At 39.0% G+C, this 25,934-nt stretch overlaps 1 protein-coding gene across 6 annotated transcripts; it reads right to left on the reverse strand.

Moving 5' to 3' along the window:
* Positions 1-597: 597 nt before the first annotated feature.
* Positions 598-24,138, reverse strand: HSPH1 (heat shock protein family H (Hsp110) member 1). Of its 6 annotated transcripts, none has more exons than XM_032219405.1 (18): positions 23,758-24,137; positions 21,264-21,321; positions 20,315-20,455; positions 19,987-20,109; positions 18,941-19,040; positions 15,418-15,551; positions 14,392-14,636; positions 12,999-13,227; positions 11,370-11,476; positions 9,784-9,917; positions 8,180-8,379; positions 6,574-6,705; positions 6,200-6,337; positions 5,007-5,132; positions 4,432-4,539; positions 3,888-4,007; positions 1,904-2,065; positions 598-1,415 (listed from the first exon to the last, which is right to left on the reverse strand). In XM_032219405.1, the coding sequence occupies exons 1-18, from the start codon at positions 23,862-23,864 to the stop codon at positions 1,218-1,220; spliced, it is 2,562 nt and encodes an 853-aa protein (XP_032075296.1). In that variant the 5' UTR covers positions 23,865-24,137; the 3' UTR covers positions 598-1,217. The 6 variants fall into 6 exon arrangements, 5 of the variants coding, with proteins under 5 accessions (XP_032075296.1, XP_032075299.1, XP_032075297.1 ...); XR_004255601.1 differs by lacking the exon at positions 598-1,415 and adding an exon at positions 2,724-2,881 and having other exon boundaries at positions 1,985-2,065; positions 23,758-24,138; XM_032219408.1 differs by lacking the exon at positions 6,574-6,705.
* Positions 24,139-25,934: the final 1,796 nt, after the last annotated feature.

Below are 25,934 nucleotides of genomic sequence, written 5' to 3' on the forward strand. Positions count from 1 at the left end.
TCTATCTATCTATATATATATATATATATATATATATATATATAACATAAGCATGTATGTTCCTCTTGGCTTCTAGTGCTTGCTAAGAAAGGATTTTTTGAAATGACCATCAGATCATCAGCATTCCTTATGCAGTATTATATTAACACGTGTCGATGCTAAGGAGTTAGTTGTTCTACTCCCCCTCTCCATATGAAAGGAATTCTGTTCCAACTGCCAGTTTCCTTACATGGGTGTGGCCAGTACGTGACTCATCCAGCCCGCGGGCTGGCCCGATCACGTGGTTTCATAGCGAAGTACAGGTATCCTGCTAGTTGGATCATAAGAACAGAATGGGTGCTGCTTCTATACTTCCCCTCTCACTATGTAGTAAACTCTTAATGTGAAGATGAGGATAGTCTTGCCAGAGAGGCCAGAAACTGAGATCAAAGCTTGAGCTGGAGTTTGTTGCATGTATATTGATGGAATCAGTTTAGCAAAGAAATACTCAATTTTGATTGAATTTAAGTGAGACTTTTAAAAATATTGTGTCCTACTAACTGTTGGCTTCCAAGGCAAAGGTAGGAAACTGAGTAGGACAAACAAACAAAGGCAATGTTTTAAGAATTATAACCATTTTCATGAACTTTATTAAAGCTCACTAAAGGCATCACAGGAACCAACAACAAAACCCATGTATTATACCTTCATTTGGTTTTCCACACATGAAAGTGAAATGTAAGCAATTGTGCATGCTGCTTCACATACTTGTCCTCATCTTCTAAGCAAATGTTTCCGACAATGATAGAAATAACTTTTTAAAGCTTGGCTTTCATTTTGTTTTTTGATCGAATGCCTTTTCAATGGAAGAAACATAACAAAATTGGAAACAAAAAGAAAAACTACCTTGGCATCTACAAAAGGTCTAAGTGCACTCATTTCAAAGGAGCTGTGCCTTTTGCAACAATTTCAAGACACTTTAGCCTTAATTGATACAAAGGGTTAAATTCCTGCACAGAAGATTTTAGTCAGTGTTCACAATTCCACAGGAATCTGAAAGTTACCAAGGCAATTTTCCTTTTAAAATGATCATGATTTCAACTTCTAGCTTGTAAATATATTCATTCCCCACATAATACAACAGAATTTCAAAATATAAATAACTCCCCAAACATATGTTCCCTAATATCACATAATACATGTTACCACAATGAAATTTCCCGCTGAAATGCAATAAGCTAGTCCAAGTCCATGCTAACTGGGCTTTCATTCATATGGCAATCGCCATTCTGTTGCGTGGTCTCAATGTTTTTGATTTCTTCTTCTAATTCTTCAGTTTTGTTAATCAAAGATGCATCTGGTGGCGCTTCCTGTTTAGGAGAATCTATTTGTGGCTTTGGTTGGTTAACAATGGGGTCACATAAACCATGTATTTCCTACAAGAGAGAAACATTACAAGAGTGACACAATGCAACTCCCTGTGTGAGTCCAAAAAGCAAACATTTTGCTTTTATTTAGGCTTGAGTTAGATGTGATGACTGAAAGTAAAGCTAAAATTATTTTGCAGGACAAGTATGTTTACTAAGAAATGCAGGAGCCCTACTGATTCTCAATAACTGAAGAAATTACAATACATACTTGTAGACATTAAATAAACAAATAATAATACCAGACATCACTCATTTTTATCTTGCTCAATTTACCCACCTCATTTTGGCATAAGTCATATAAGAAATAAAGAGAGAGTGCAACTATTTAATTTTATTCTAATACCATTATATTTTGTTATGCTCTGTCCTTTTTTTATTCAGACCAGATTTAAATTAGACGTGACCAGAAAAATGGATCATAAGAAACATTATGTGATTTCAAGGAATTTATCTTTTTCTTTGGCATGTAGATCTGCATCATAATTAAAACATACCCTCAGTTTTCTTCTGATTTCATTTACACGCACAGCAGGATCCTGATCAAGATTTTGTTTAGCTTGGATATTTATAATGTTGTTTAGCCATTCTGTTGTGTCATTGATACACTTTTCTACTTTATTCATTTCACTTTCATCAATATGAATATATTTCTCATCCTGAAACAAAAATGCAGTATGTTAGTTATTGCTATAAGCATTTTTTCCAAGGCTACCTCAAGTTTTTCAGTATCAGCACTAATATTCGTGTTCACCAATTAAGGGCTATTTTATTTGCCAATAATATTTATTTATTAAACAAATGTATATAGCCCCCCCCCCAACTCACATACAGTAACTCCAGGCTACCCCCCATCATACCCCATAACAGTAATCAGATAAGTCACTTGATCAGCTCCGAGGCTCCCAAATCCACTGACAAAACCATGTCTTCAAGGCATTGTGGAAAAATAAGGTGGGCGCCAATCTTATCCCTGAAAGAATGATGTTCCAATGGCAGGAAGCTTTTTTGAGATCACTCCATATGTACTTCCTTGATAGTTGGGACCTGCAATATGTCCTGCCTTCTGCTTTGTTGGGCCAGGTATTGGGGAGAGATCAATGGTGAGTTTCCATTTCTTTTTTACTACGTTTGCTTGTGCGCGACACTTCTGCGCCTGCACAGAAGTGTCCAGGTGGGTGGGCAGAGCCCCCTGCTGCTGCCACTACCGGTTCGCCCGATCCGGGCCGAAATGGCAAAAAACCAGCTCTGGGATAGATGGTCCATCAAATAACCAGTTCACAAGCCATTTAGGCTTTTTAAAATGATAGCCAGTACCTTGAATTGTACCCAGAAGCAAATTGGCAACCAGTGCAGCTTTCACTATATGGCTGCTTCATTTTGAGCCAACTGAAGCATCTGGATGCTCTTCAAAGGCAGATCCATGTAGAGTAAATTACAATAACCCAAATGGGAGGTGACCAGGGCATGGGTGACTATAAAATATAAATAATCATAATTAATTTAAACTCAAAATGTAAGTTAATCACGTATATTTTTACTGTTCCTTCCACTCAGTCTAATCAAAGCCACTTATTATAAGGCCACACTTCCATACATCCAAATTTATGACTTTTTATATAAGAAATAAGATTGCTTATTATGTTGGCTCACTACTTAAGTGAGGTAAGCAATCACTAAATTGTTGAGATTTTTTTTTAGAACTGCAGCTTACTGAGTCATTAGATTGTTATACTTTAGATTAGGGGTCCCCAGCCCCTGGGCCAGGAACCAGACTCTGCAAATGATGGGAGAACATTGTGCACATGTAGCTCCATCTGTGCAAGTGGCAGGCTCTCATGCGTGTTCATGTGAAAAGTTTCATGGACTTGTGCCACTCACACAGAACCATCCTCTCCTCAAACCACCCCCTTTTGCTGGTCCACCAAGCCAGAAAGATTTAGATTAGGAATCAGATTTGCTTGGCTGGCCCTTCGCTTTATGAGTGACTTTTAGGGATAGTCCAAATAGCTCATGGATGAGCTATTTGCCAGGTTTAAGTTATCTGTACACAGATCAAAACGGGCAGGTTTGGATCTGGAGACCAATGAACAACAATCCTCACAACATTCTTCTGGAATTTGTCTTGGACAAACCTGCAACAATCAAAAGTTCCAGGTTTCATTTTAGCCGAACGGTGAGCTAATTAGAACAGTTCAGCCTAATTATTAAAACTCAATTTTCTATTTTGTGTCCACCTATTGAAAAAGCCCCACTGTCTCGCACCAGAATGATAACCATGGTATTTCAAGATAATTCTCTGAAATCTGGGATTTCTTACAACTTATTGTTTTGGTAGCAGTGGGGTCTATATAACTGTAAACTGTAAAAAAAAAAATCAATGGTTAAGTAATGCCATGCCCCACTGATCAGAATACATTGTACAAAAAGAATTCAGACCACTTCACAGTTCAAGTGTGTATTATAACTACAATTATGTACTTTGTTCTTATATTCCTCTGTAATCCCAGCATATATGCGAAGCTTATGCCCCAGTTCCTCTAGCAGCTTTGGCCGCTCTTCTGCTTCTTGATATCTGATTTCAATGGGAGTCCCAAATTTCTAAAAGAGATCAGAACAGGAACAGGTCATTTCAGCAATCAGTAATACTTTTAAAATCGCAACATATAAAATGACATGGCATGACATAACCACGGTAGACTAAAGCGTGCCGACAACACCGCGGCACTAAAACCGCGATGTCAAAAGCGCGCCCACAACAGCGCACCGACAGAAGCGCGATTTAACTTAAGGTAAGGTTTAGGGTTAGGTTTAGGGTTAGGTTTAGGATTAGGTTTAGGGTAGGTTTAGGGTTAGGTTTAGGGTTATTTTTAGGGTTATTTTTAGGGTTATGTTACAGCGCGCTTCTGTCGGCGCGCTGTTGTCGCACGGTTTTGACAGGGCGGTTTTGTCACCGCGCTTTAGTCACACGCGATTTAGTCTACCGCGGTTTTGTGGTGGAACCTAAAATGAAAGTTAGCTATACCTTTAACTCAGTCAATTTATCCATGTAGACTTGTTTAGCTTGGTCTTCTCCTTCTTCATATAGCCAATCTTCTATTTCTGACAGCAGCATAGAAAAGTTCTTGCGATCCTAAACAAGAATAACAAGTTTATTTATTTATCATCGCTGCCCACCAGCTAATAGTTGATTAGTTGCATTCATAATACAAAATTGCTCTTAATCATATATAAAATAGTAATCACAATCAATACATTTGAGGAAGAAAATGAGTAAACAAGCAGAAAGTTGGTACATATTCTGAATAGAAGTGAACAATGGAATCTTAAATGCAAATTTAAGAATTTGCCACTGAAAGATGTGATGATAAAAACTAAAGCCAGTGTAAATGTCTTTAAATGAAGATTAAATGAACTACCCTTTTTCAATCAGATACCTTATAGTATGTTGCACTTCTACCCAGAGAATTCCTACCCAGCACATGAAATGATTGTGCTATCAATGAGTGGTTATTTTTAATTTTTGCACTGTAAATATCCTAACTGGCTTTCTAGATGATATATTTTGAATAAATAATTTTAAATAAATAAAACAACTACCTCCTCACACACAAATTTTTCATAGGGTCCAGACAGCTTGTTTCTAAAATCATAAACATATTCTTCAACTGCATTCTTTGCATCATTTCTTTCCTTCTCCAATTTGTCCTGCATTATCATCTTGCCCTATTTACAAAAAAACAGTAATCAGAACAATATTAAGTAGTACAGTATAATTGCCTCTTCAATTAAATCTCTTCAAAGGTTTTATTAACAACTCAGTGAATGATTCGCAAGACACATTCTATGTTGTAAAGCTGTGATTTTCATTTAAACACTAACTTTGATAGATAATAATGCAGCAAACAGCATTCTATCGCACATAACAAATTTATGACAATAACGAGAGCACCTAAAAACATGCACAGAAAGATTGACCAGGTTTACAGCATCAAATGTCAACTGCACCTATTGTAGGCTTTGAGTATTTATACAATATTTTTGATCAACATACAGAGAGGTAAAATTTGACAATTAACAAAATGTAAGCTGTAAAGGCTGAACATTCATTGGACTCCATACCCTTCCTATTCATGGAACGGATTCAACTAAGTCAACTGCCACTCATGGAGGGGCAAGAAATTAATCTACACTTGGTGTACAATACCTAATCAATCAGGCTTTAGATTGCATAGTAATTTCCCATGGTGTCAGGGTCAACAACCCTAAACATGAGTAAAATGGTATCAACAACCCTTATCTAATAAATATGGAAATGACCCCCATCATTGATATAAAAATCAACATACTCTCATCTTCAACAGTTTTAACTGATCAGTGAAATGTTCATTTTCAATTTTTTTTTCAGCTACTAATTAGCCTCAATACATTTCCTAGGAGATCCTCAATACAGATCCTCAATACAGATCCTGAAGATGAAACTCAGATACTTTGGCCACCTAATGAGAAGGAAGGACTCACTGGAGAAGAGCCTAATGCTGGGAAAGATTGAGGGCAAAAGAAGGAGGGGCCAACAGAGAATGAGGTGGCTGGCTGGAGTCATTGAAGCAGTAGGCATGAGCTTAAATGGACTCCAGAGGATGGCAGAGGACAGGAAAACCTGTAGGAACATTGTCCATGGGGTTGTGATGGGTCGGACACAACTTCGCAACAACAACACATTTCCTAGAACCAAAGTTGCAACTAAAAGGGAAAAAAAACAGAATATAGATGCTGAAGATCATTTAACATACCTCTGTTTCAATGTACATATTCAGCAGATCCTTCCCAAGCTGCCATACTAAATTAGCTTCAATAGGCAACTCAACATTTTTCACTTTTATTTTGGGTTTCTTAGCATCTGGAGGTTGATCACTTTTCTTTTCATTTCCCTAGAGTGAACAATACCACAATTACATCATGACCTAAAGGAAAAAAAACCTGTATAACAGAATCCAGTTTGTCCCAGTATTGTACTTTTCTCTTGGGTGCAATTTCAACATTGCACCTCCATGAGATCTAGCTAATGCGGATTTGCCAGAGCACCAGTAGATTATCATTTATATGAGATTACTTTTATGTAGGCTTACATTTCCCCTCCAACAGAACATATTTAAAAGACACTCACTTTTTCACCACTGGGGATTTTATTTTCTTCAGAGGGAACCTCAGGAGAAGGGGGAGGCTGTGATGTTTGCTGACTATCTGTTTGTACCTGGGACTGAGGTCCAACCTCAGTGTTGTCTTGCTGGATATTCTTCTGAAATGGGAGCCCAGGCACAAAATATGTGAAAATGTAACAACAAAAAGCCATTAAGGAACCAAAATACACTTAACATTTGATACCTCTGAAATACAAAGGAGGATTTCTGCACATCATAAAATGGATGCAAATTTCTCTCTCTCTCTCTCTCTCTCTCTCTCTCTCTCTCTCTCTCTCTCTTTCTGTTCTGGGTTCCTAGATAGATGAATCACTAATACCGAGAAAATTATATAATCTATCACAATTTCTAACTCTCCTCTTGATGCTGCAGAATGATCTCTCTTCCCAGATTTGAGCTGGAAATGCCTTCTTTTAATGAATAAGCTATCTAATACCCAGGCACTTTTGAATTATTCCAAGACAAGGTGCAGAAAAATTTGTCACTCAGTATCAATCAGCTATTCTGATTGGTAGCAATTCTACAAAATGTCATTTCCCCCAATTACCCGTTAACTGAGACTCGTAGCAGAAGGGAGTCAGCACTTTGAACTCATGATGTATAGAACCCCTAGTCCAGCGATGGCAAATCTTTTTTGGCTCGCGTGCCATAAGTGGGGAGAGTGCAGGGGGTGTCATGTACGGGTGTGCCGCACCCATAATGCAATGTGCGACCCCCCCAGTGCACATGCACGCACTACAGGCACCCCCCCCCCATTTTTTGCATGCTTTTTTCGACATCCCTAGGCTCCAGAGACTTAATAGGAGCCTGGGGAGGGCGAAACAGCCTCCCCCGCTCCCCGGAGGCTTCCCTGAAGCCTCCAGAGCTGTCAAAACGACCCTCCAAGCAAACCAGAAGTGTGTTCCTGAATGTTCGGTTTGCCCGTAGGGCCGGTTATTTGCACTCCGGAGGCTTCAGGGAAGCTCATGAAGCCTCTGGAGGGCCTCCAGTGGGGTGGGGGAGGCTCTTTTCGCCCTCCCCAGGCTCCTATAAAGCCTCTGGAGCCTGGGGAGGGCGAAAAATGGCTTTAAAAAGGGGTGAACTCAGCTGGCCAGCATGCGCATGCGCGCTGGCTAGCTGACAGGGCAGCGCCTCATGTGCCCTGACAAATGACTCCATGTGGCACGCGTGCCATAGGTTCATCATCGCTGCCATGGTCCATCAATAAACCCTGGGAACTTTGCTAGATAATCTTGTGCTCTCAGATATTGTGGATTAAAGTTTCAAAATCCCTTACCGAGGAAAACAAAAATAAATTACAGTCTGTAATAACTGTACTGCTCCAATAGCTGTTCTCTGTTGATAGTTTGCAAACATTTGTTTGAAGCCCATTCAGGTTAAACTCAATTTTAAACAGTTTTTTGCACTTGGTACCTTCATCCATCCCTGTTTAGAATTTGGAAAATTTCAAGAAACAACAAATGTTCCTAGTGCCCACCCTTAATGCATTTTGATTATTATGTTTTGAAATGCTACCATCGCTAATTTTAATAAAGAATATTCTAAAATTTCTATATAAGGAGACCAACTTACATTACAGTTCTCAGGTTTTTGACTCTGAGGTTCTATTTCAGCCTCAGTATTGAGGCTTTCAATTTCTTCCATTTTCATCTGCTCCACCATTGATGCAGTAGAGACACTAAAAATGCCATGGCTATTGATGCGAACTTTAATTTTGACTTTAGTTTTTTCGCCATCATTCTGAGATGCAATGTTCTGGATACTGTATTTGCCTGAATGCAAGAAAACAATCACAAATATATAAGAAAAGGTTAGATTTCCAAAACTATGAAGTATGAAGAGTTTCCTACAGCAAGTTGTTTTTTTTAGGAGATAGAAAATCCACCCCACCCATGATTTGTTATATAATCTTGTTATTAATTTAGTGCTGTATGTTGCAAAATGGCAGATTATCAAGACATATTTTGTACTAATAGAGGGAATGTTCCAAATGAATTTCTGTTCTGATCATGAATGCTAAAATACGCTAAACATAATATGCTAAGTAACAATAATGGAATTCATGACAGATGGAAATGTATAATACTGCTACTATGTTTATTAGCAGCAAATCAATTTTCTCCCAAACATACTGGCATATAATTCTATGAAAAAAAAACTATTTCCATTTTATAAAAAGGGCCTGTAGCTTCAAAAGTTTATCAGCCAGCACTTAACTGTCTTATTTCTTTTAAATAATGCTTTTCTACATAGATCTCTTTAAGTAGCATCAGTAACTACAGTAACAGCATACAGCACAATGGTTTTCACTTATATTATTGCAAGTTTTGTGGACCTTTTATAAATACTCGTGTTGCAAATAAAAGTTATTCATTGTTCAGAATTCACTTAGTTGCATAAACAAAACAGTAAAATAAATACATACAGGTAGTCCTCGACTTACAACTATTCATTTAGTGATTGTTCAAAGTTATAATAGCATTGAAAAAAGTGACTCATGACTGTTTTCCACACTTACGACCATTGAACATTTCCATGGTCACATGATGAAATTTCAGATACTTGGGAAATGGTTCATATTTATGACAGTTGCAGTCATGTGATCTCCTTTTGCTACCTTCTGACAAGAAGCCAGATTCACTTAACAACCATATTATTAATTTAACAACTGCAGAGATTCACATAACAACTGTGGCAATAAAGTTCATAAAATGGGGCAAACCTCTCTTAAGAACTGTCTCACTTAGCAGCAAAACTTTTGGACTCAATTGTAGTCGTAAGTCGAGGAGTACCTGTATTGTCTATGAACGTTGTTAAAATCCTTTCCTATGGAAGTTATTTTTGTTGTTGTTAATTTATTCAGCTATTCTAACAATGATATGAAAATGTCATGATTGAGGAACAGATCATTCCTGGAAACTCCAGAATGTTCTGCTTCATTCTCTGGCCTGTGCCATTTTAAGACGGTCTGCAGATTCTGGAAGTAAATCAATCTGAACATGTAAACTATTTTCAGATCAGGATATTTTCTCTCACAAACAAATCACCCCTGATGTGGCATGGGCCAGAATGGGCACACAATGTTATATTCCTGAATTGCCAAATATTGCAAATATCCCTCCTATATCCAATAATATTAAAAACGTCTGGAGATTATTACATACACAAGCACTTACCTATCTTTTTTTCAGGGTATGGGACATTACTGAGATCAGAATAAAATGCCTGGAGTTCAAATGGTCCTTTTCTGTAAAATGTCAAGACTTTGGAAAAAGGAGCTGCATGATGCCTGCTGAAAACTTCATGAATCCTAGTTAAATTAAGGAGGAAAAGGATTTGGAAGTAGCTATGTAAAAGTAGTCTTATTGTATTATTATTGCTCTGCCAGATCCTAACTGTTTAATTATCTATTTATTCATGAGTCCTATATGACTGCCCATTTTAATCAAATAGCATGCATACTAAATAAAAAGTACAGAAGATAATACATGCAACATTTTATCCTCAATTCCGGAATCCCTTTTGGCTCTGGGATGGCATTGAGCTGTATTGTGCCCAGGGCTTTAAGAGTGGGTGTGAGCTGCGTGAGTGGGTGTGAGAGGGGCACCTTCAAATTGTTTTTTTTTAATTCCTTCCTACAGCCCGTATTAGTCTCTACTTTGTACACTGACTGGATATAGTGAGAGAATAATCTAACATTTCAATTCTTGTGCATAAGTACAATATTTCAGTACAACTCTTTCCCCAATTGTTAATAATTTTGAGAACAAAAGGAATTTGCTATTAGGAGATTCTACTATCAAGGTTCTATGGATCAACCCTGACTGCTCTTTAGAAGACCAGATTCTGAAGATGAAACTCATATACTTTGGCCACCTAATGAGAATGAAGGACTCACTGGAGAAAAGCCTAATGGTGGGAAAGATGGAAGGCAAAAGAAGGGGGTGAGAGAGAATGAGGTGTCTGGATGGAGTCATCGAAGCAGTAGGCGTGAGCTTAAATGGACTCCAGAGGATGGTAGAGGACAGGCCTAGAGGAATGTTGTCCATGGGGTCGCAATGGGCTGGACATGACTTTGCAACTAACAACAATTATCAAGCATGAACAAAATAGGAAGCTAACGAAGAATGTTCACATAGTTCCCACTCATTTCAAGAGCTTTTGCAATGAGAAATCCCTTTTATAAATATCTATTCCAGAAAATCCAATGCAAATAAGCTGAAGCCTCAGGCAATAGATAATTAAGATCTGAACCTGGCAATGTAGTCATACCTGCCAATTTATTCTCATATGAAAGATTTAGTATAATTGCAACATACAACTGACAAATTTATATTGTCTAAAAGGCTGAGTATTAAAATCAATGTCACAGATGATGGTGACAAATGAGTTCAAATACATTTTGAAAGGTATGTGAACAAGCATGAGAAGACCTGCTCCAGTTCACATATCACTATTGCAACTGCTATTTAGTTGTACTATTACAAGCCTTGGTGGTATAGACGGCTCTATAAATTGAATTGAATGAATGAAATTGTTACAAAAACTATGACAGGAGATCAAGGAGATTTCTGAATTTGTCCTCACCTCAAGTGGCTACCACTGAACTGGGATCACTGACTACTCAATAATATTTATGACTTAATTTCTTGGTTGACTCTTCTGTAAGGATTCAGTCAAATGTGATAGCTTCCATTTAGGAGGCAGTATTTACATTACAGGGCTATTGCAGAGAAACATGAAATTTGATATCATGACTCACCCATCCCCATCTTCAGTCTCTGTACTCCACATCAATGATATTGGGAATGCAACTGCATCTGTGATGGAGATTTCTCTAACTTTAAAAGCTGGAGACAGAATTGCACACTGGAAAATGAAAATGCAATACAAGGCGATTTGTTATTGCCTTTCCAAGAAGTCAGATTAAAGTAGTTTATAAGAGAAAGTGAGAACTGATAATTTTACTTTTGAAAAAAAGTGTTCTGCCTATTTATTACAAAGCCTAATGTTACAAAGGAGATTTATAAGAGAATATTTTAATTTCAACATATCAGCAGAGTAATAAATTATATTTTCTTCAACAAATACTATTATCAAATTTTTCTTTATTTAAGCTTACTATTATCCACAGAGCAAAATTTTCCCGTTACCGTATTTTTCAGACTATAAAACGCACCAAGATTCTGAAGAGGTAAATTTTTTTTAAAAAAGTTTTTGCCCTTCCCGGCACTCAGGAGCACTCTGCAGGCATCCCAAACCATCTGCCCACCCCGTTTTTTTGTGAAAAATGAGAGTTTGGGAGGCCTGCAAAGGGCTCCTGGAGGCCGGGGAGGGCAAAAACGAGCAAAAAATGGGGCGTGCAGAGACTTTGAACGGCCTGTAGAGTGCTCCTGGGGGCTGGTAAGGATAAAACTGAACAAAAAATGGGCCCATTTTTCGCTCAGTTTTGCCCTCCCCAGCCCCCAGGAGCATTTTGCAGGCCTCCCAAACTCTCTGTGCATCCATTTTTGAGAAAAATGGGATACACGGGGCAGGGTTTCACGAGGCCAAAAATGCCTCATAAGGCATTTTATAAGACACACCCTTATAAGACACACCCTCTTTTTTTTGGGGGGGGGGGTGCCTCTTATGCTCCAAAAAATACAGTAATCCCATTAGCCTAAAACTGCAATAATGAAAGGTTTTTGCAAAACCTTAAAGAAAGAATGATTTAAAATTAAGTAAGATGATATGGATCCACAAACTTTTAAATTGGTATCTGAAATCCAGCTTAAGGGAGGAACTAATAGCCTTAATAGGGTTTTATGTGTCAAAAGATTCTTGTTTTTCTGCTTATTATTAAATTAAAACTATTTTAGAAAAGAAAAACACAGATGTTATTCAGGAGAACATGTTTTTACACCAACAATCCCTATAGAAAGGGGAATTATTTCTACTGGAATCCATGTATATCTTTATCAAGTTCCCTATTTTTAACTTGAGAGAAAAGATTACAGAATTTATGAGGCACCATTATTTAAGCGCCACCACTGTTGGCCATGCCTAATTACAATTTCTTCCAAAATCTATTCTTTTAAAAACCAACTACTTCATGAAAATAAATTTAGTACTGATTAAGCTTTCTTATTGCTTCAGCCTGACTTTAAATAAACAGTTTTTCCATGGAGACTTTTTCCACAATAATCAATTGTTCAGTATCCTAGTGGTATTTAAGTACAAATAAGCAATGATAACAAGGTTAGCTTAATCCTTGTTCTTATCATTTGCTTTCTGCTTAATTTGCATGCAAAAAAGCCATAAAAAGATTTGGATGAATTTGTGAAGAGAACTAAACATATTTATCCACCCAGCCCTACTTCTGATTTAAAAATTGATTTCCTGGAAATACCTGCAAAGCACAGCCTCTTGCAACAGCTTCATCTGCATTCAGGGTTGTACTGACATCTTTGCCAAAAAACTTCCCTATCTTCTCTTTAACAGCTGGCATACGTGTGGCTCCACCCACAATTTCAACAGCATTCACATCTTCTACTTTGAGTTGGATTTGCTCCATCAAGGAACGAAGGGGAATCTCTATTCTTTGCAGAAGATCACCACATAATTCTTCAAATTGGGATCTAAAATAAAAAACATATAAATAGGTATGAAAAATGTGACAAATTTTCTAACTTACGAATGGGCCATCCCAACTTCAAAAACAGCCACTTAAGTACTCCAGAACTAGTCCAACCTAACCCTGAACCATGTTCTAATATGAGACTAAATCATTTCTGAAAACTGAGTAACAATGCCCATTTATTTACTAAGTCTGCATTACTGTTACTATTAATCTTCTCACCGTTCCTATCACCCATCTCCTCCCACCTATGATTGTATGACTATAACTTTGCTGCTTGTATCCTTACGATTTATACTGTTTGTTTTCTAGTATGATTTGATTGTTTATTTGTACCCTATGACTACCATTAAGTGTTGTACCTGATGATTCGTGACAAATGTATCTTTTCTTTTATGTACACTGAGAGGAAATGCACCATAGAAAAATTCCTTGTGTGTCCAATCACACTTGGCCAATAAAGAATTCAATTCAATTCAATTCAATTCTCTTATAGCAAAATGTTACAACAAATGCTCAACATTCCAAATATCCCAGTTAGCCTTGAAAGGTTGTTTACTTGAACCTACAGCTTTATGAAAATAGTGAGAAGGTATTAAGAATAATATATTCTAAAATGCCTGTTGCGAAGACTAAGGAAATTGATAGCTTTCTCATTCGTGTTTTGAATGTAGATTACCTGGTATGTTTATGTATACTATAGACAACAACACATGTGAACAAAGGAATGAGTACTAAGTTTCTGAACGGCCGGATCAAAGCAAAACTTGAAAAGTAATGGAGAATAATAAAATCCTCTGCAGCAATGAGAAACAATAAGATGCCCATATCCAAGACAGTGTTCTCAAAGCAAAGTTTATCTACATCAACATAAGTTTTTTTTTTATAAATTTGATGAGCTTCTAGAGTACAAAGGGAAGTCATAAGTAACAGGGTCTCTATGGATTCAGCATGACAGCAACATCTTCCCAACTGTAATTTATATATGAGGCAGCCTCTATATTTATGAACTGAACAAAAATTTATAAGCAAGAGAAAGAAGGTTCTATTGCATTCAGTGTTCTTCTGGCTGGCTGTTGTGGGAGAAAAGACGAAACAGCTAGATTGCAGCCTGAACCAGCAAAATGATTTAAAAAAAAATACTCTAGCCACATTCATCACTTACCTATTCATCTTTGAAGAGATATCTGTATCATTCATAAAACATTCAATATTAAGTGGAATATCTGTGCTGTTAGAGCTCATTAACTTTTTCAGCTTTTCACATTCTTGATATAAACGAAGGAGGGCTCGTATTTTTGATTTGGGATCTAGTTTGTACTTGGATTTTATTTCCGCACAAAAGTAATCCACCAGTTTTTCATCAAAGTTTTTTCCTCCCAAAAAGGGATCAAAAGCTGTGCCAAGAACCTAATTTGAAGAAAAAGAACAGAATGTGAATTACTGTTATCATCTATACCGTTATCATCCATGTATGAAACATTCTTACTACAGATGTTAAGCCAAACAGATGATCCCATCACCTAACATTCTTTAAGAATAATGTCAATGCTTAAGTATGGATTTATTAGTGTTTTCAAGGCATGGCAAACAGAATGGCCAGGAATCAGACGTTTCCACCCATCCAATCAAGTTACGTATTTCTCCAACAGAGACTATAACGAAACCTGACAGATATGAATTCCAATGCAACATTTTGCAAGCATGCATTTTTTTCTTTTTTTCCCCACTTCCATTTTCTTACTCTAGAATGCCGAAACAAATTTTACCTTTTACATTCATTTTTACTTCATCACATAGATGTTTTCTTCATTTATCTGTTTGCTGTCTGCTATTTACTGTCTCTTCTCAATGTGCAAGAAACAACCTAGGAGAATATATAGCACTCCCTTCACTTTTATTTTGATATTTATCTATTTATTTATGTTCTGCCTTTTCTCTTGAGAGCTGAAGGCAGGATATAGTGGAATATTCTCTAATTATATCCTAATTTTTAAAACTGTGAAGATGAGGCTAAAAAGGAATAACTGGCCAAAAGTCACCCAATGATCCCTGTGGCTGAATGATAACTTCAACCTACATTCCTACAGATTTAATCCAACACATTTACAATTGGCCCTTCATTGGACCATCCATAAAAGTGGACTTCATATAAAGCCAACTTTGCACTTCTTTTCTAAACTCAGTTTACCTTAAGTTTTCCCTTGTTAAAAGTGCAGGCTGATACTTGAATTGCTGAATGGCCCATATCTATGAACACCACTATTCGTGGCTTTTCTTCTGCAACTGGAAGGTCCTGTTTATAAATTCCATAGTTCAGGGCCACTGTAAAACAAAAAGAAATAAGAAATAATTCAGTGTTAACTTCCGTGTGTCCAGTAAAATGCAAGTGAGGGCTGATGCAGCTGTAGTCTAACACAGGGATCACCAACCTTTCGGACCTCAGGGACCACCAAACTCATACTTTTAAATCATGCGGACCATTAATATGAATTATTGATGGGATGGGGTCTTTCAGGCACTTAGCTTGGCCGCCTGTTAGAGAAGTACCCGGGGTCAACCCTATGTTTGCTCTCCATTGTAGCTAGGAATCTTAAATACGGCCAAGAATGAATGTTTGTCTTGTAGCCAGCCCGGGCGCTAGATCGGCCCCCTGCAAACTCTGCCTTTCGAGGAGCCCAGCCAAATTTTCACATAACACTCACTGAAGTGCCTGGATTACCAAGGAGGGAAGGGCTGGAGGTACATTTACATGAAACCGCTGGGCGAGATCATTCGGAGGCACGGGATAAAATACCACCAATACGCGGACGATACTCAGCTGTATCTGTCCGCCCCGTGCCAACTCAATGAAGCGGTGGACGTGATGAACCGGGGTCTTGAGGCCGTTAAGAACTGGATGAGAGCTAACAAACTGGTACTCAACCCAGACAAGACCGAGTGGCTGTTGTGTTTTCCTCCCAATAATTTGGCCAGTGTTCCATCGCTCAGGCTGGGGGGTCAAATTTTACACCCCTCAGATAGGGTTCGCAACTTGGGAGTCCTCCTGGACCCACAGCTGACTTTCGACCATCATTTGTCGGCTGTGACCAGGGGGGCATTTGCCCAGGTTTGCCTGGTGCGCCAGTTGTGACCCTACCTGAACCGGGAGGCCCTCACAACAGTCACTCGAGCCCTCGTGATCTCTAGGCTGGAATACTGCAATGTGCTCTACATGGGGCTGCCCTTGAAGAGCATCCGGCGACTTCAGCTAGTCCAGAATGCGGCCGCGTGAGTGATTGTGGGCGCACCGCGGTTCGCCCACATAACACCTATCCTCCGCGAGCTGCGCTGGCTACCTGTTGATCTCCGGGTGCGCTTCAAGGTGCTACTTACCATCCATAAATCTCTCCATGGTAGTGGATCTGAGTACTTGAGAGACCGCCTCCTGCCGATTACCTCCCTTCGACCGATTAGATCGCACAGATTAGGCCTCCTCCGAGTTCCATCCGCCAGTCAGTGCCGACTGGCGACTACGCGGAGGAGAGCCTTCTCAGTAGCAGCTCCAACCCTTTGGAACGACCTCCCCGTGGAGATTCGCACCCTCACCACCGTCCAGACCTTCCGCACAGCCCTTAGGATCTGGCTATCCCGTCAGGCCTGGGGATAAGGTTCTGATTCGCCCCACCCGAATGTTGAATGAAAGTTGCGTTTTATTGTTTTATTTTTATTTATGCACTGTCTTATGTTTTTTGTGTTGCACCCCCCTTCCCATGTATTGTAAGCCGCCCTGAGTCCCCTCAGGGAAAAGGGCGGCCTATAAATCATAAATAAAATCCTAAAAAAAAAATAAAAAAAAAATCCTAAATAGGCAGCCAAGCTAAGTGCCTGGAGGACCCCATCCAGTCAGCGAATGGGAGTCATTCCTTTGGCGGGCCGTATCCAGCCCTGGGGCTGTAGTTTGAGGATCCCTGATTTAGTGCAATATAAAAAAAATGCAAAAATGAAAAGATTTTCTCGCGGACCACCAGTGGGTCACGGACCACCAGTTGGTGACTGCTGATTTAATATATCTGAAGAACATACGGCTGAGAAGTGCTGTGTTATATACAGCAAGAGCTCAATTACATTAGCATAGGAGAGAAACAATGGAGAATTTGAATGTCTTGACTTGGAAATGTGCACACCAATCCAGATCCTGCAGTTCAAGTATTACATAGCTGTGGCAACTCATCTTTGCTTAGTTGGCAGACAGCTGCATCCAATTGCAGCTCTTGGATGGTCTTCAAGGACAGTCCCAGTAAAGTACAGTAACTATGTAAATTTGGCATACCAATGGAAGCTAAACTGAACAACTTGAGGGCTTCAAATATTGAGATGCTTTACAGGTAGTCCTCAACTTACAATAGTTCATTTAGTGACCATTCAAGGTTACAACAGCACTGAAAAAAGTGCCTGATGACCACTTTTCATAGTTAGCACCTTTGTAGCATCCCCAGGATCATGTGATCAGAATTTAGATGCTTGGCAACTGGTGCATGCTTATGACCATTGCTGTGTCCCAAGGTCATGTGATCACCTTTTGCAACCTTCTGACAAGCAAAGTCAATGGGGAAGCCAGATTCAGACATAACAACAGGGTTGCTAACTTATCAGCTGCAGTGATTTATTTAACAACTGTGATAAGAAAGGTCGTAAGAGGGGGCAAAACTCACTTAACAAATGTTTCACTTAACAACAGAAATTTGGGGCTCAATTGTGGTCGTAAGTCAAGGACTAGCTGTATTCCCATCCACTAAATGTGGAATTCAACTTCTTGGTTTTTATCTATAAAAGCCTCTTTAGTTTGGTTCCCAAGGTAATTTCTGGACGACCTTCATGTGGAAACAACTCATAGGTACATGTTCCCAGACAACATTTGTAAACACTTCCACATTACCAAGAGATTAAAGGGGCTGGAGCAGCAGAATGTCTTTTTCTTGTGGCTCCATACCACCAAAAACAGATCAATGCCCACCATAAAGGACTTATGAAAACTAATAATTCTCAAAAGACCAAGCTCCAGACTGACACAAGATGAAAATGTCACCCATGAGGTAACACACTGGGATTATTCAGCTTGACTCAGTCACACAATGAGGTCATGCAGCAGCAAAACAGTCAGTAAGCAGTCTGTTAGATGCGAAACGAGCACTGGGAGTTTCCACCTCCCAGTGCCCTTAAATAGGCAAGCCACGCATCTTCCCTGTGCTGGCCTTGTCCCGGTACATAGCATGTGCTGAAGTTCCGGCCCAGCTGATTGTTGGGCTGGAACAGCTGTTCTTTGCGCTGCCATGCCTCCGCGCCTCATCCATAGCTGTCCCTGCTGCCGCCAAGCTGCTTGTGGCTAGGAGCTGCCAACCTTGCCACACCTCCCCGCCGCATAGCTGAGTCATGTCCGTCACCTGACACACACACACACACACACACACACACACAGAGGGTCACCGGTGCTCCATGATCACTGCGACAGCAATCCCGACACCCTCCGTCATCTGTGTCCTGCTCCTCCCTGCTGTGGCAAACCCGGGACGCAGCTTGACAATAATGTTGATCAGTGTGCAACATTTGTATTACTGTAAGGGATTATTATTCTATCATCATCTTGGTTTCTACGTAGTTTTATTATTGAAAACTATTAAGTCCATGTGTAGATTCTGCTAGAAATAAATGTGAAGTGATCTTAAGTTACTCACCCGCTGTCATATCATTCATTAGTCTGAGACAATTTAGCCCCACAACCTGAGCTGCATCAAGCAGTGATCTTCTTTCAGCATCAGTAAAAAATGATGGCACCTGAAGAAAGCAATTACACCCATGTAAACCAGATATCCATGAGGGAAATGTTGTGTTTTAAAACTCAATTCCTCTGAAATAAAAGTCCCATGATTTTAACTAGCTATGAAGTTCTCCACAAGTACATTCACGTTTCGTGAGTGAAATAATTTCCCTTTAGGAATGTACTAAGCAATGCTTAAAATAGAAGTTAAAACGAATGATATTTTTCATTTTATATAATATTTGTCATTGTTTTCTCCCTAGGGCTGGTCCCAAGGTCACACAAGTGGTTTCATGTCCAAGGCGGAGCTAGAACTCTTGGTTTCTAACCTAATGCATTAATCACTACACCAAAACTATTTTATAGCAAAACTATTATATAGAATGCTACTACCCAATATCAAATCATTTGCTGAGAAGCTGGGGGGGGGGGGGAATCGGTTCCTATAAAAAACCAACCGCATTTTACAAAATGAGTTTGATCATCTTTTAAAGTATTCACTATCTGATTTAAGTCTTTGTAACTTGAACAGATACTCAATGTGCATTTTTTGATATTGTGAAAACCTGCTGGGTGACTTTGGGCCAGTCACTGTCTTCAGCCCAACTCACCCCACAAGTTGGTTGTGGCGTGGAGAACGGGAGGAAGGAGTATTAGGAACGTTGGCTGCCTTGAGTTATTTATAAAGTAATAAAAGTGAGATAATAAATGAATAAATACATTAAAAACCTTAGATATTACTTTTCAGCAGCGGCGCAGGATGGTGGTGGAGGGGATGATTTCACACATGCAACCTAGCTCCCCCACATAAGCAAATGAAGTTTTACATGCTCACCCACCACTGCCATACAGTTCTACTTTGCCTTCAGATTCAAGATATATTCAAAGTTGCTTACATTGTTCGAGAAACTATTAGATGAACAAAAATTTCAACTAAACTTAAAATTTAGTCACTTTACTTACTGAAATAACACAATCTGTTACAGGTTTTTTGAGGTTATTTTCAGCTGTCTCCTTCAACTTAGTCAGCAGCATAGCTGTTATCTGCTCTACACTAAATAAATGTTCTTCATCCATATATGTTACCTGGAGAAATAAGAGGGAAGTAAGCTAAGCAGCATTTCAAACACCTCACTGTTGCTTTTTAAACACTGAATTTCCAACACTCCTCCCAAACCTTATTTTGAAATAGAAAGCAAGTCAATGCTAGTTTTGTTTCATCTCCATAATCTTTTCACAACTGGTTTAGTTTTTGCTCAGGAAATTGTAAATATATTACTGACATTTTTACCTTTATCCCAACACTCCCATTTTTCATTGGAACTACACAGTAGCTCAAATTCTCCTTTTCCTTCTGAATAAAAGGATCATTATATGCACGACCATGGAACCTCTTGAAATTATATACTGTGTTGTCAGCATGTGTAATTAGCTGTAAAAAGAGACAGAAGCATCAGTGATTTAAAAAAAAAATCACACATAATTTTCCATTGCTAATTAAAATATAATAGTAAATTTATGGATGAAAGGAGAGAAAAAAATATTTCTAACTTCTTGCCCTAATTATATTTTTCTTTTTATATTGAAGCAAATGTGGATCTGATCAAACTGTTGTTATTATACTACCTCATAGGAATTGGGCAGCTATTCATTTACATTTAGAGAAGTGTCATGGGGACCCACTGGCCCCCTATTTTAATTTTGAACTCACCAATATTAGGGGTGGTATTCACTTACCTTCCCTACCAGTTCACAAATGTGAGCGCACGCGCCCCGTCTGTACATGCGATCAGCCTTCCGTGCATGTGCTTCGGATTAAAAAAGTGCCTAAATGGGGTAGCATAGAGCTGGGGTTGGTGGGCGGAGCCACCCGCGATTTCCGCTACCGGTTCAAGTGAACCAGGCCAAACTGGCAGAATACCACCTCTGATGCCAACATACACACCTTGTGTGTTATGGTTCGGTTCTTGATCATGACTAAACATCTAGTGCCCTTCATATGAAGGCAGGATACTGGAAATATAACATATTTGGAAGACATATTAAAGATGACTATTTTGATAAATATGAAATCTTGGATTTATGGTTTAGTTCTTGGATTTAGACAGTACAGCAGAACCATTTACTTTGTGCTTTACTCCAAAAAATTACTATGATGTATTTATTAATCATACCTTTGTATAATTTGTATACCAAAAATACAATACCATTTATCTTGCTCTTTTCAGAATGCAACTTACCTGATTTTTAGCTGACACTCCAATTGCCCTGTTTTTGGACCCAAATGATACTACAGAACTGAAAAGTGATATAAAAACAACATCACTGGAAAATTTATTCATAAGACATACGAAGGTATAAAAACACCAAGTCATTATACTTAGTATTTCCTTGAAAATTCTGAAGAATTTACAAGTAAGCCAACAGTGCAGATACCTTAACAAGAACAATTGCTAACATTATAGTTATTTTATGCAAAGATTTACATTTGATGTGTTAAAATTAAAATTAAGAATTTTAACATTAATGCAGTTAGAAACAAATATCAATCTGGCAACACTGACAATTTAAACTGTTTTAAGGGCTAGAATTCTCTACATTTGATCAGGATTTAGAGCAGGGGTGTCAAACTGGCGGCCTGTGGGCCAGATGCGTCAAGCGCAGGTCATGCCTACCCCAGCTCTGCGAAGGGGAAAAACATCGCAAGAGTCACGTGAGGATGTGATGATGCGAATTGGACATCCGTGATTTAGAGAAACAAGGATTTGTGGGCAACCCTGAACTAATTGATTTTTTTAAAAAAAAGCTTAAATCTAAAGACAGTTGTGTTCCATGTATGCAAACAGTCCACTAGATTACAGAAAGCACAATGTGGAAATGAAATTTGAGTTGAGTTTGCTTCCTTCATAATACACAGTGCTTATTCTTATATAGCACTGATAATAAATTAAATGAGGATTACATAGCATAGTTTTAAGAAGAGTAGTTCTTCTACAGGCCCCATCATAAATTTTGAGGATTCGAATACACCTCTATTTATATCCTGGATTCAAGAAGATAGGTTAAGATTAGAACATCTGAACAGTCATATTAAAGTTAAAAACTAAAAATGGGGAATCATATCACTGAGATCAAAATTATAAAGTTATTATAATCAAAATTATGTTAATTACATACTGAAATTCTGCATGCAAGGGAAGCAGCTTGCATATCATAGATCCTAAGAAATGTCATTGTATACCTTAGCTGTGTCCAATCACCCCTTTTACAAACTATGACACCCTTTTTCACCTTGTTTATAAACATTACTTATTCCACTCTAAAATACAATCCATTAAATCCATAATTTTGGATTTTATAGTATTAAATACTTAATAGAGGATCATGACTTTAATTTTAATTTAATTCCTGCAGGAATACACCTCAACAATCTCTGAATATGCAAATAAGTGGACATCCCAATATCATGGATATGTCAGTCTGATACCTCCTCTCCCCCAAGATCCTCTAATGCCCTGGGCAAAGAAAAATCTAACCTTTCGGGATGGAGGGGATGCTTCCCTGTCTTTTACTCCCTATCTTAATCTAATACGGGAAAACTCCAGAACCTTCCAGATTCTAGTTGAAGTTGGTCTAATCTTACGGTATCCTGCCTCCTCAGAAACCAGCAGGCTCCTCCTTCCACCTCCCTCATCACCCTCCCCTCCCACCTCCTTCATAACATCACAAGTGGAAGCAGCTCATTATCCAGGGAATATGCCTAGGCAACAAATTGTGGAAAGGTACTGCAGCAGCATCCCACTCGTTAGCTAACACCAAAAAGAAAAGACCAAAAATCAAAATACCCCTGTCATCCTACCTACCATAACAGATCCGCCAGTCATATAGCACCTCTACTCGCTGCTATTTTGAGAGGGTGGGATGGTTGTTGGGTTTTTTTGTTCATTTCATTTTCCCTGCATGAACTACAGAGAAAGGGTGTAATAAGGCTACACTGATGAGGTGTAAAATAACCCCAGCGGGGGAATACATAGGCTTGAAAGACAGTTGCAGCCATTACTCCGATCTTTTCTTAAACAAGGGAGGAGGATGCTCGTAGGCACGACTATTCCAGAGAAATCTCCAGAGCTTTACAAAGAGGATACCAACTTGCAAAAGCATCCTTACAATAAGAACTTTGAACAAAAAGGGAATAAGTGCTCTTAAAAAGGGTGGGGGAGACAGATTAAGAAATAAGACCAAAATAACCCCCCACCTCTGCTATAAAAAGGGAGTGCTACTAGTCTAGCCAGGTCCAATGCTTCGTGAATAAATAAATAAATTGGACACACAAATTCCTTGGCCAATAAAGAATTAAATTCTATTCTATCCCCATCGCATCCCATTCTTATTCCTATTCTATGTCCTATTCCCATTCTATCCTATCCTAATTCCTATTCTATTCTATTTTCTATTCCTATTTTATTCTATTCTATTTCCCATTCCCATTCTATCCTATTCCTATTCTATTCTACCTCGAATGCCAGCCGCAGAACCTGGAATGAATCTGCAACGTTAAACCCCATCCCCATCCCCATAAATAACGTTTATTTCCACGTTTCTGAGTTGACAAGCCCCGTTATTGAGGACGGACTGCCTCCCCCTCCCCTTTTCCTGGCGATTCGTCACCCCCAGCCACCCCGCATCCCTCGCAGCCCACCCTCCGCGTCAAACTCTCAGCTGACGGCTACATACGGGGTGCATCGGTCGCTGAACTCGTTGGCCACGGTCTCTATTCCGCCTGCTCTCGCCACCGCGATGTAGCAGCTCTGCGAGCCTAGATCAAAGCCCACCACAGCCATGACTGGGTAGCTTTACCGGCCACTCCTGGAAGGAAACAACCGCTCGCTCTGCCTTCTGCTCCCAAGTCAGTCCGAGAGACGCGGGAGGGGAGGAGAGGAGGGAGAGGATCCGCTGCGGGAAGATGCCACGCTCACGCGCCCCACCCGCGCGCGGAACTCGCCACCTCCAGCGAGGGGGGAAAAAAAAGACTTCCCGATGACAATAGGCAGAAGTTTCCAGAATCTGCGGCGGCTACTCGCCGGCTCCACGTGCGGCTTCCGCTTCCGCTTTCTCGGAGGTTCTCGAACTCTCCCGGCCAATGGCAACGCCCGGAATCGGGTGACGCTGCTGTTGCCAGGACGACCTCGGACGCCGAGCATCTCTCCAAATCTTTCGCCCGCTTGACGCAGGTGAGGGGCGTGCCTGGCGTGAGGTCCTGCCAGGGCATGCGCGGATTTTGCTCGCGGAAGAAGTGAAAGTGATGGGGGGGGGGGGCTGCTGTGTTTAGGTTACTCGTTAGGGAAAAGTTACCTGTGTGATAAGGCGCCTTTTGAGTGGCATGTCGGTTAATAGGTTGCTTGCCATTTCTTGGCTTTCCTTTTTCAAAAATAGTTAAATTCATTTCGATAATACTTTGCCCCTTAGGTTGGTGGAGTCTGTCACGGTTTAAATTCACTATTGGATTTTTTGAAAAAATATTTTTTTTAAACGGTTTTTTTTTAAAGACTTTTTTTTTTTTTTTGCAATTTCCTTCTATACAACATTTCCACCTCGGTATACATCCATTGTAAATACACTTCTCCTTCCTTATTTCAGTTTCTCTTTGTCTATATATGTGATACTTTTATATACATTCCTTAATTTACAATCCTTCATTATGTACCATTTCCATTTATACACATTTGTTTATCTCTACCTATACATTGCTATTTTCTAACTCCTGTGTCGTCTTCATTTAGTCTTTCCTTAAGTTTTACACCTGTCCTCTAGCCATTTGTACCACTCGTTCCATACCATATATTCTTTTCCTCTTTTTATTTCTTTTTGTAAGTTTGTTCATCTCTGCACACTCTTAACACTTTCATTACAACATTCCCTGTTGGATATTTTTGTATGCTACATTTGCGTCATCATGGGGAAAAAATAGCTCTTTCCAGTGTGGTGATGGTAGATGGGTAGTTAACGCACACATTATGTAAAACAAAATAAATTGCATTTCTGAACATATGCCATTATCATCAAACTACAGACCACAACAGGCTGTTAAAGCTATTTGCAGTGGATGGGTTGCAAGCAGTCCATTTTAGTTATGCTTTTTTTTTTTTTTTGCTGACATGTTTGGGCCAAAATGTGGCAAAGGTTGTGGATGTCAAACTGGCTATTTCCTGTGCTTAATGGAAGATTTGCTGAAATCCCTATATGTCAAAATGTTTGTTTCTCCTGCACTTAAACTATTGAAACCATTGTGAGTCACCAACCTTTCAGACCTCAGGGACCACTAAATTCATAATTTTAAATTCTGTGTATCATTAATATGATAAAAAAAAAGATAAATAGTATTTAATGCAATATGAAAAAATGCAAATAATTTTTCTCCGGACCACCAACATTTTCTCATGGACCACTGGTTGGTGACTGTTGTTCTAGATCAAAATAAAAGCCTGCTTGTGGGTTTTCTTTAGTTGGCAGTCGTCACATGCACATCGGGGCTAGAGTGACTGGAGTTCCCATTAGCAGAGGGTGATAAATTGTGAATTCTTGATTGCCTATTAAGGATTATATAGTGATTTTAATTATAATTGCTTACCCCATTTATGTATGTTTTGGTTTATTGGAAGTTGCTTGTAGGGTTGAAGTTGGGCTGTGATATAAATTTTCCAAAAAAATAAATCTTTGTACCTGTACTTCCTTTGTACATTATCTCCTGTTCAAGTTACAAGTTTTGAATCCTTGATCAGATTCTATCATTTTCTGTACGTCAGTCAATTTATAGGGGTACATTTAATGGCTACTTAAGCAATCCAATAACAGGACAGAAAAATAGGAAAATCAAATATCTAATTCAAAATACATTTGAGAATGTCTAACAA

This window comes from Thamnophis elegans, chromosome 6, assembly GCF_009769535.1.
Source record: "Thamnophis elegans isolate rThaEle1 chromosome 6, rThaEle1.pri, whole genome shotgun sequence".
Classification (NCBI taxonomy): domain Eukaryota; kingdom Metazoa; phylum Chordata; class Lepidosauria; order Squamata; family Colubridae; genus Thamnophis; species Thamnophis elegans.